Below are 10,421 nucleotides of genomic sequence, written 5' to 3'. Positions count from 1 at the left end.
AAAACAAAATTGCGACCTTTAACCACACTCAAATCGCCACATTCTTTAAAGCAATGTAAAAAAAAAAAAAAAAACCAAGTTACTACATTATTTAGACATTGGATTAGGATTTAAAAAAAAAAATCTGACATAAAAAATCTTATAGATTTTAAAAGAATATTTAGAATTTGAGAGACTTTAAAGACTTTCTTTTTTTTGTAAATTTAAAGACTTTCTTTACAATGAAGATTTCATAAGATTAAATTTTAAAGAATTTTAATAGAATTTATAAGATTCGAGACAATATGGATTCATAAGATTTTAAAAATCATATGAATTTTTAATAAACATTTAAAATTATAAGAGTCAATAAAAAAAGTAACAAAGAAATGTAACGATATTAATAAGAAAAAGTAAAAACTAAGGGAAAAAAGTATCTAATGTTACTTTAGATAACTTTATCTAATGTTCATCGAAACGACGTCGTTTTAGGATTGAAAAATTAAAAAATTAGAATGATAAAGACTATTATAACCCTGAAATAAATTAAAATTACAAAAATACCATGATTTTCGCCCCAAAACAACGTCGTTTCGATGAACATTAGATAAAGTTATCTAAAGTAACTTTAGAAAAAATAAACCCAAAAACTAATATAATTTTTTCAATTAATAAAATTCATGATAAAATTTCATTTGAAATTTTTTGCTATTGATTTTGTAAATCTTGGGATTTTTGTTCTATGTGATGAAAGTTTTCTAATCATATTTATATGCATGTTTTCATTTATTATTACAAGAAAATTTCAAATCTAAATTTCTGGATTTTATTACATGAAAGTTTAAAAAATTTCTCAAATTATTTTCAATCAGTACATTAAAACCGTTTATGAAAAAAAAGTTTGTAGTGATATATTGATACAAAAATTGTTTAAAATTATTTCCTAAATTTCGTTTATGAATGTATTGTTATAAAACATAGGATTCATATTATGAAAGTTTAAATCTTTCTTTTGTTTTACTAATGTAAAACGAAAATTGGTTTGGGAGGTTCTTATTCCCCTATTATTTTTCACTGTTTTATGTTATTTTTAATACAAAAATTACATAATTTTGTGCCAAGAAAATCACGATCAATACCTTAAAAAATTATTTTTTAAACTTTCAAAAGCTCTAAAAAATTGTTTAAAAATCTGCTATTTTTGAATTTTGACGAAGCTCCCATGACGAAATTCGATTTCAAGAAAATTCTAACAGTTAAAATAAAATTCTAAGAAAAACGTCATATTTATATTTTTCATTAAAAAGTCTTCCGAACGAATTTTTGAATACCACACGATTTTTAATAGACGTCCTATCTATTTTAGGACGTTCCCCTTCATACAACAATTAAATCACAAGAACTAAGTTCATACCTAGGGAACAATAAAATACAACTAACATCAGCATCAGCCTTTTTCAGTCCCAAATATTTCGCAGTAAACTATTCAAACTTAGCAGCGTGCTTTAGTGCAAGGAGCTGTTTGGTGTACTTTTATTTAATATACTACTGATTACTCATTTATTCACTTTTCCCCCAAAGCATGTTGTTATAATACCTACAAAATATTAGAGGAAGACAGTGATGCATAATAAATTAAGATAATTGAGTTCCCTTATTTTAGGAACCTTGTCTTAATCTTAAGAGATTTTATCTTACCTTTAGTAAGTTATTTCTTTCCTCATTTAATTAGAATCAAAAGCCTAGTATTAGTATTTACAAAAAAAAAGAAAAAAAAAAGAGCATACAAGAGCATATTATTCTGAATCTTTTTCTCTCTCTTTCCATCCTTCTTTACCAAGACCCTATAACTTCAACACATATTAATGATTAAAATTACTATTAAATTTCCATGGATACAAAGGAAATGAAAGAAATAAGAAGCAAGTTTAAAAGGACTAAAGTAATATGAGCAAGTATTAAACCAAGAAGGTGCTTTACATAAGGGAGATACAAGTATTAAACCAACAACACGCTCCCTATATTTCATCTGTCAGAACATACCAAGGAAGAAAAAATTAATAAAAAATTGACTTCATATTAAAACTACAAAGCATTAACTAAATAGCACAATTTAATCTTTCTTTCTTTTTCCTTCAAAGTTAATAGGGTACATACTGCAAAAAGAGTAAGGATATAAGCACCGGTCGTTACTCCCATACACATCACTGCACCAAGCCTGAACAAGGAAATAGTTTATGCCATTAGCCAATATAGCAAAAACATTGGACTTTCCCTCAAAACAATGTCATTGTCCTAATCCCAATTCCCGAATTTTGGGTCATTGATAAGAGAAGCAAAGCAAGAAATATGGGCTGTGTTCAAATAAATAAGAGTTATAAACAATGAAAGCTAACTATCCCCCAGAAAAACCAACACTATAATTATCTAGTAATTACCCAATGGCCTTCCTCTCATTCCATTTTAACCAACATGAATACTTTCCTACAGCCTCCAACTACTCAAATGCTCCAAAGGAATTCAAAATATCACTAATGCATGATGACAAACACTTGCCCTCGGAACTCTCATTCCCAAAGGCCTGCATGAAAGACATTTGTACATTTGGGTGACACATTACCATCTTCAACACTTCTAGACAAACCCATCTTGACCATATCCTTCTCATCCAAACCGTAATATTTAATATTTAAAATGAATTACCAGGAATTTATATTTAATATATCCCCCATCCATATTCAAATTAATTTTTAAATAGCCAGCAAAGTTGACAATAACCAAAAAGACCCACAAAAGCAATCAAATTCTATCAAGTATAATAGAGTAAACTACTTTTCACCCAAAAGCAATATTTCCCTTGCAGGCTTACCAATGGTGTTGCACCCTTACCATCTCTAATATTCACAAACCGACGAAAACCGCTGCAAGGAATTGAATTCTTTTCCGTTTTAAAATTTTCAAAAAGCATCATAACAAATCACCCAAATGAATCAATTAGGGGAGAAATTGATGCCAAAACAGAAAAGTACCAATCAAGAAACAGACACTGGACTAGATTGAGCAGCAGAAAGAATTGCCTTAACACAAGAAGAATGTCCATAGTAGGCAGCATAGTGCAAGCAGGTTCTTCCATAACGAGCATCAAACATTAATACCTGAGAATTTTATTTTATTTTTTAAATTACACGCAAATTTTTTCTTTTTACTTAAAATCAAAAGAAAACGGAACGAACATGAGGGGAAACTTCACATACATTAGAACCCGCTTCAAGGAGCTTTTCCACACAGGCGATCTTTCCATGCATTGCTGCCAACATAAGCGGAGTCTGAATCGATCACAATGCAATGAAAGATAAGTAAAGGAACACTTTGAAGTGGAACCCACATTCATCCATTCCAAAATATGAGCAATAATGGGAATAACACCAAAAAGTTCCCTGCTTTTGGTGATTCAACACATCTGGATTCACGGATCCATCTAAAAGCCTAGATAAAATCTGCAACTTGCCACAAAAACAAGAAAAATGTAAGGACCCACCAATGAATACCCAATCGGGTAAGCAAACGAAATTGACAAGAAACAATACGAAACGAAAAAAAAGGAAGAAAAACCCACCTGGATCTGGCCATTAGCAGCAGCAATATGAAGAGCAGAGTGGTTATCATAGACAGTGGTGTGATGCATAAGAGTTGGGTGTGTCTGTAACAAAGTTGCAACAGTTTCAAGGTCCCCATGCCGCACAGCACGGAAGAGTCCATGTTCATGGCTCCCTCTGCAACTCAGCTTCTGACCCATCCCTTTCTTCTCTATGGCGTATCGTTTCTTTTCTTCACTGACTGCGCCACCTTTAGCAGAGACGGTGGCCTGCAGTTCCACGTTTCCAAATCAAAGCTTCCACATTTATCAAAGCTTCCACGTTTCCAAATCAAATTCAATTCAATTTCTCCTGGACCGGGATTAGCGCCGTACTCGCACCTCCGGCGACGTCCAGCAGAGAATCGCCGTCGACCGGCGGTGGCTTCTTCTTGCTGGGAACAAAGCTTCCTCCTTTCCCCATCAAACAGCAAGAAAATTAAAAACCAAAGAGGAGTGCAGAGTTGCCTAACAATAAAAATTGCAGGTTGGAGAACCAGGGAAACCAGAGAGACAAAACGATTCCTCAAGCACGGGAATCAAATTTTTAAACAAAATTGGGAATGGAAACGCGCTGTTGATACCAGAGGGAATTTCATATTAACATAACATTTAATTTAAAATTAATTCATAATTATATAATTGGAATATCCTTATGTTTTAATTACATAAGATTTATATATTAAATAAATTTTTAGTTTTATTTAATTTAAATTTATTTTCTATATAATTAAAATTTTGTAATTATAATTACATAATTAGAATTTTATTATTATGTTATAATTACATAAAATCTATATATTAAATAAATTTTAAGTTTAAATAAATAAAAATTATATATTAAATCAAATTCGAAATTGCAATGAGTATAAGTGAAAATTTAGAACCACAGTGAATTAAATGATAAATTATTTAAAAACTAAGGATCTAAGTGAGATGTTTAACCGCATAGGAAATCAAATGAAAAATCATATAAATCACAGTGGTTGAAAATGAAGTTATCCTTAAAATAATATGAATGTGTATCATGTAATTATATTTCCAAGTTATCTTAAAACATGATTATCCTTAAATCACACTCAATTCATTGTTTTAAGATGAACATATACTTTATAATTTTTTTATTTCACATAACTTTTTGATATCTACGCAATGACATCTCATTTGACATATTATATCTCTCAAAAACACAGTTCAAATTTGCAACAATGATATTATAAGAGCATTTAAACCCTCGAAGCCTCTGAGTTTTTCTCGAACCAACACCAAACAAAATATTCTTTTTAAAAATCTTAAAATTTTAAAAAATAGTACACAAAGCAAACATCTAACTCTGTTTCCTAGGTAGTGCATGAAGAATGATTTGGTTCTATCTTGCAAGCTCCACCACATCCATTCAAGAGAAATAGGAGCTCGCAGACATAGTGAGAGAGAGTGTGGGAGTTCTTTGTCTTTGTTGAGAACAACAGTGGAAGTGCAAGAGAGCAGGAGAGGGATGTAGCATTTTAAAAAGGGTTTTTGAAAAAATGATAATACAATATATTGTGGTCTCGTTCCGATTCTCCATTTCTTAAACAAAAATTAATACGTGATTTTTATTGGCTCAGAAGTTCGAATAAGATGATTTTTTTTATTCCACATAACTTTTCAATATTTACGCACTAGAAAATTTTCGGAGAATTATTTGTTGATGTTGAGAAGTAAAAAATTAAATAACATCATTCACAAAGATAAAATATGCCAGAAGGAGCATCCAATTGCAGGCTTTTCACGAGACTACTACATTATTTTTTGGTTTATTTTTGTATAAGAGTTTTCGACAGAATGCATTTTTCGTTGAAATTTTTTGACGAAAAATGAATTTCGTCGAAAAATTTATAAATATAATTCCTTTTTACATTTATTTTTTTAGAGAGTTTTCGTCGAAATTCATTTTTCGTAAAAAAATTTCGACGAAATTTATTTTCCATCTAAAAGTTGATAAATATAATTTCTTTTATGTTTTATTTTTTTATAAGAATTTTCGACGGAATTCATTTTCCGTTGAAAATTTTCGAAGAAAAATGAATTTCGTCTAAAAGTTCACAAATATAATTTCTTTTTGATTTATTTTTTATAAAGTTTTTTGCAGAAATCATTTTTCGTCCAAATTTTTTGAAATATAATTTTGTCGACAATTTTCAACGGTATATTATTTCCGTGGAAAACATCGACGAAATAAGTTTTCTGTCGAAATTTTTGTCATTAATTTTGATGGAATATTTTATGTCAAAAATTTCCATAAGAAATTGAGATTTTTTAGTAGTGACTGGAAATCGTGTATTTGTCCTCTAACTTATTGGTTACTAGGATGGTTGCCGCTTTAAATGTTAACACTGGATAGGCGTTTTCTTAACTTTTGAGTCTTGGTTGTTGGGCCTCTTAGGCCATTCATGAGTTGAATCTACGGGTGTTCGCGGTCTGGATTGGATCAATTTTGGAAGCACAAATCATCCAATCTAATCCCTTCGGTTAATCATATAATCATTTATTCGGTTTGAATTTTTTTTTCAAATCCGATCCAATCCAATCCAACTTTATTGGGTTTGGATTGGATGGGATCGGATCGATTTTTGGTTTTTTGAAAAGCCTAAGATTTGTATGATAATTATTATGTAAATAACATATCTTTTGTATATATCGACTTTATAATATTTGTATGATGATTATTGTGTAATCTAGAAGCATTGGACAACAAAAAATTGAATTATCATATTTTACCTCAAACAAAAAATTTATAATATAATTGTCTGGGTTACGAAGTAACCCAAATTTTCATTCTGTATAAGAGCTGTTGTACAACTATAACTCATATGATACAAATATATTATGTATCTTAAAAAAAGAGCATAACATAGATCAAGCACACAACCAACTTTCTCTAACATGATGGGTTAATGGGTATTGGATTTAGAATTTTGCTATATGATTTTTAGGTTATGATTGAGGAAACGCTCAAGTAAGTAGATGGTAAGGTTGGGGAATCATTGGATCGGTTTTCACCAACCCATCCAAAAATCAATCCAATCCAATTAAATTTTGAATTTTTTTTTATTTTCGATTTTTCGGTTTTCAGTTAATTCGATTTTCGGTTAGAATACCGCGGCTTGAATTGATTTTAATCGGTTGATAAACACCCCTAATTGAACCTGATATTCCGCGAGAAGTGGGTTCAAATCACACTCAAATGATAAAAAAAATATGTATGGTGAAGCTAAAATTTATTTTGGAAACAGCATCCGATTCAATATTTCTTACTTTGGTTGACATTTCAAATTATATATTTTGAATCAAGCATTTCAAAGTATATAATAAAAATCTTATCTTGGGGTTAGCTATTATCATGTATAATCTATATAAAAAGACATGAAAAACTAGATGCAAGTTTTTTCTTTTTTTAAAAATCAATCATATATAACTTCTATTTGTTATTAGTTGTAAACTGATGAAAAGAACTCATTTTTTAATTAGAGAAATTAAGAGATTTTTTTCATTCATAAAATTAAGAGATTTAATTACATAAAAAATTATTAGAAAATTATCAAAAAAAAAAAAAACGGATTGTTTGATTCAATAGATTTTTTGACAAGAATTTTTAACATATTAATTTAGAAAAATATAAAAAAAACAATTAAAATAAATTAAACATAATTTTATACAAATTAAAGTATATCAAAATATAAATTAAATTTTGATCCTTTAAAAAAATAAATTTATATTAAAGTAGGATATGAATTTATTTAAATAATTATGAATATATATATATATATATATATATATATATATATATATATATATATATATATATATTATATATATTATATGTTTTGTTCATATTAAATTTGATCGATTCTTGAATTTAAATTGAAGAACTAATCTTATCCAATGAAACTTTCAGTTTTTTATTTTTCTTCTTTTTTTGGTTTAATTTTTTATTTTCTTTCAATTGATTTAATTATAAATATCTATAAAACTAAATATTATATGAAATATAAATTTAATTTGATATTATAAAATTTATTTTTGACATATATCATAGTATTGAAAGTTAATTTAAACTAATATTTTTATTTTGATTTATTAGACAAGGAAGCATCGGCAATATCACCACTTTTGGATCTTTTTCCTTATTGTTTTTACAACTAAGCATATTAGTATTTTTCAATGATATTTTTTCATTATTATTTCTAAAACTAATTACCTTATCATCATAATTTTTTATTTTTTCGATTGTCGTTATCATTTAATATTTTCCAATGATATTTCTTCAATTTGAATTCTCTCTTTTTTTCATAATTATTTTTATAACTCATCAATCTATTATCATTATTTGGTGTTTTTTTTAATAGTATCCCATCGTATATTTGCATAATTAAAAGAAGACAATCATTATTTGGTAACATTAATCAACTTGATTTCTGTACCCACCACTACCAATTATTATTATTATTATTATATTTATTATTATTATTTTTTATTATTATTATTATGTGGATGTAATAATAGATAATATGACTTTACTCAATGAAAAAAAGATATAAAAATCAAATTTTTAACATGACTTTACTCAATGAATCAAGTTTCTCGATTGCATATTAAAGTGCAATTAATATGTTTCTTAAGAAAAAACCGATGAGTTCTTATTTGGTTGTTTGGTTCCTTGTAAATGCTTGGTCAGTTTAAGAAACTTAAATGAAGCATTAAAAGCAAAAATACAAGCTGCTTTTCCAAGTTGACTTTGGTACTTGATATATAATGTTTGGTAAAAAAAAATTACACCCGCTTTACGTATAACAATAATATGTGTATGATATGATTTTCCACATTTGATGTTTTTATCTTTTGTATGGTTATATTTTTTCATATATATTTAATAATTTTAAATATATATATATGACAAATATTTGACTGTTGCACACTAAGGGCCTGTTTGGTGTGATATATAAGACTTGATAGTATAAGCTTATACTATATGTTATGACATTTTCAGTTGTTTGATGTGATCTTCGTATAGTATAAGCTTATACAACATAACCCTTTAATACATCAAAATGATGTATAACTTAATCAAGTCTAAGGAGATGAGATTAGGCCTGATAAGGGATTGATGTATTAATATTGCTTACAAGCACAATTTTCAAGAACTAATATATCATTTCAATATTAATATATTAAAATAATTTTTTTAATATATTAATTTTTAAAATATTGGAGGATATTATCTTATACAATACCATACCAAACGCAGGAGAATATTAAAATTTAATCAGATCTTATACTATCAAGCCTTATCCTATACTATACACCAAACATGCCCTAAGCATCATAAGAAATATAAACCCCATGATGTTTTATTATATGCCAGACTAATTTTTTAAACTGAATTAATTGGCTTTCGCTACAAAAATGACCCAATCAAGTCCCTTAGTAATTAGTATTATCATATTGAATAGTGATATTAATTTTTCGTCAAAGTAATTTTAATTACATTAATTATTCATTAACTATTTTAATATATAATTCTCATTTGTAATGCGAGTGCGATGCACATTACAGTATAAGATGAAGAATTATATTAAGCAAAGCCACTAGCAATTTATGATGCACGATGTTTCAAAAAATTTAATGTGTCGTGTTCACTTTTGATACTCTCCGGTACTTCAACACTTCCTAACACTCTAATATACGTTGCAAAAACTCATAAAGGGGTTCAAAACAACTATTAAATTTGTTGAATTACGATTATTATTTTATTAAGTTTAATATAAATATTTGGAAAATCTTATGTTTTTAAAATCAACGTATCAGAATATTATATCAGATCATAACTGTATCCTATATCGATATCCGTGCAACATAGCTAGCAGTTCTATAGTGATGAAAGACTTAAATACTTGGTAACGGAATATAAGTTTAAATTTCAGTGTCACTGTTATATTGAAAAAAATTTGCATTAGATAGATTGAGTTTTCAAATTTGGGCTGATTGACTAATATGATATGATTAAAAAAAAATTTAAATAATGTAATTTGAAAATGATTTAATAAAATGACATAATTTGATCTGTTTTGATTTTTTTTTTCCACATGATCAAAAGTAATCAAACTATATCATTTTAATAAATAATTTTAAATTATATTATTTTACTATTATTTTATAATTATATTACATTGGTCAATCAGTCACAACTTCCTTCACACTTGCCACGTGATCTTCCAATTACTCCAGGTAAGAAAAATAATTTGTGGGTTATATCAAAGACTAAAAATTTCTTCGATTAATGGAGATACGTTATTTCAACGGTAAATGATGTCATTTTGGGATGGAAAGCAAAGTGTTTTTCTAATTTTAATATATTGCAGGGTTATATTAATTTTTATCATTATAATTTTTGAATCTTATAAACTTGAAACAACGTTGTTTTAAGCTCATTGAAGATAATTTTATCTGCAGTGATTGAAGAAATACTTTTTCTTATATCAAAATGGTAAATGTTTTACTCAATTTCATACTTTGGTCAATAAATCTCTAACAACAGTGTAACTAATATTATTATTATTTTTACAGAAAAAACCTATAGAGATAATTTGGATGATTTTAATTCCTTTTATATCCTTGCTCAGTTAAAGAAATTTAAAGAAAGCATTGAAAGCAAAATTGAAAGTTTACTTTTCCAAGTTGACTTTTGTGCTTGATATATATATTATATACAATCTTTTTATTTTATGACCACTGAAAATTACGTACTCTTTCGAGATCTTATCTACTT

General features: G+C 27.5%; 1 protein-coding gene across 1 annotated transcript; it reads right to left on the bottom strand.

Annotated features, from left to right (window-relative positions):
- Window positions 1-2,476: 2,476 nt before the first annotated feature.
- On the bottom strand, window positions 2,477-3,877 carry LOC133304659 (putative E3 ubiquitin-protein ligase XBAT31). The gene is made up of 6 exons (XM_061504709.1): window positions 3,596-3,877; window positions 3,420-3,476; window positions 3,234-3,308; window positions 3,013-3,134; window positions 2,849-2,924; window positions 2,477-2,560 (listed from the first exon to the last, which is right to left on the bottom strand). Exons 1-6 carry the CDS (start codon window positions 3,773-3,775, stop codon window positions 2,477-2,479), a joined length of 594 nt encoding a protein of 197 aa, XP_061360693.1. The 5' UTR covers window positions 3,776-3,877.
- Window positions 3,878-10,421: the final 6,544 nt, after the last annotated feature.

The sequence above is a fragment of the Gastrolobium bilobum genome, unplaced genomic scaffold (assembly GCF_033153095.1).
Source record: "Gastrolobium bilobum isolate Gb01-03AN ecotype WA unplaced genomic scaffold, APGP_CSIRO_Gbil_v1 utg2366, whole genome shotgun sequence".
NCBI classification, from domain to species: Eukaryota; Viridiplantae; Streptophyta; class Magnoliopsida; order Fabales; family Fabaceae; genus Gastrolobium; species Gastrolobium bilobum.
Note: the sequence above shows the minus strand (reverse complement) of the source record. Positions and strands in the feature narration are given on the sequence as shown.

Excerpts from the sequence above, each read along its gene's own strand:
- LOC133304659 (XM_061504709.1), bottom strand. The coding sequence starts at position 3,775 with ATGGGTCAGAAGCTGAGTTGCAGAGGGAGCCATGAACATGGACTCTTC. Across the intron at positions 3,309-3,419 it reads ATGTGTTGAATCACCAAAAG|CAGACTCCGCTTATGTTGGC; the intron begins CAGGGAACTTTT and ends TTGTGATCGATT. Across the intron at positions 2,561-2,848 it reads GTAAGGGTGCAACACCATTG|GCCTTTGGGAATGAGAGTTC; the intron begins GTAAGCCTGCAA and ends TCTTTCATGCAG.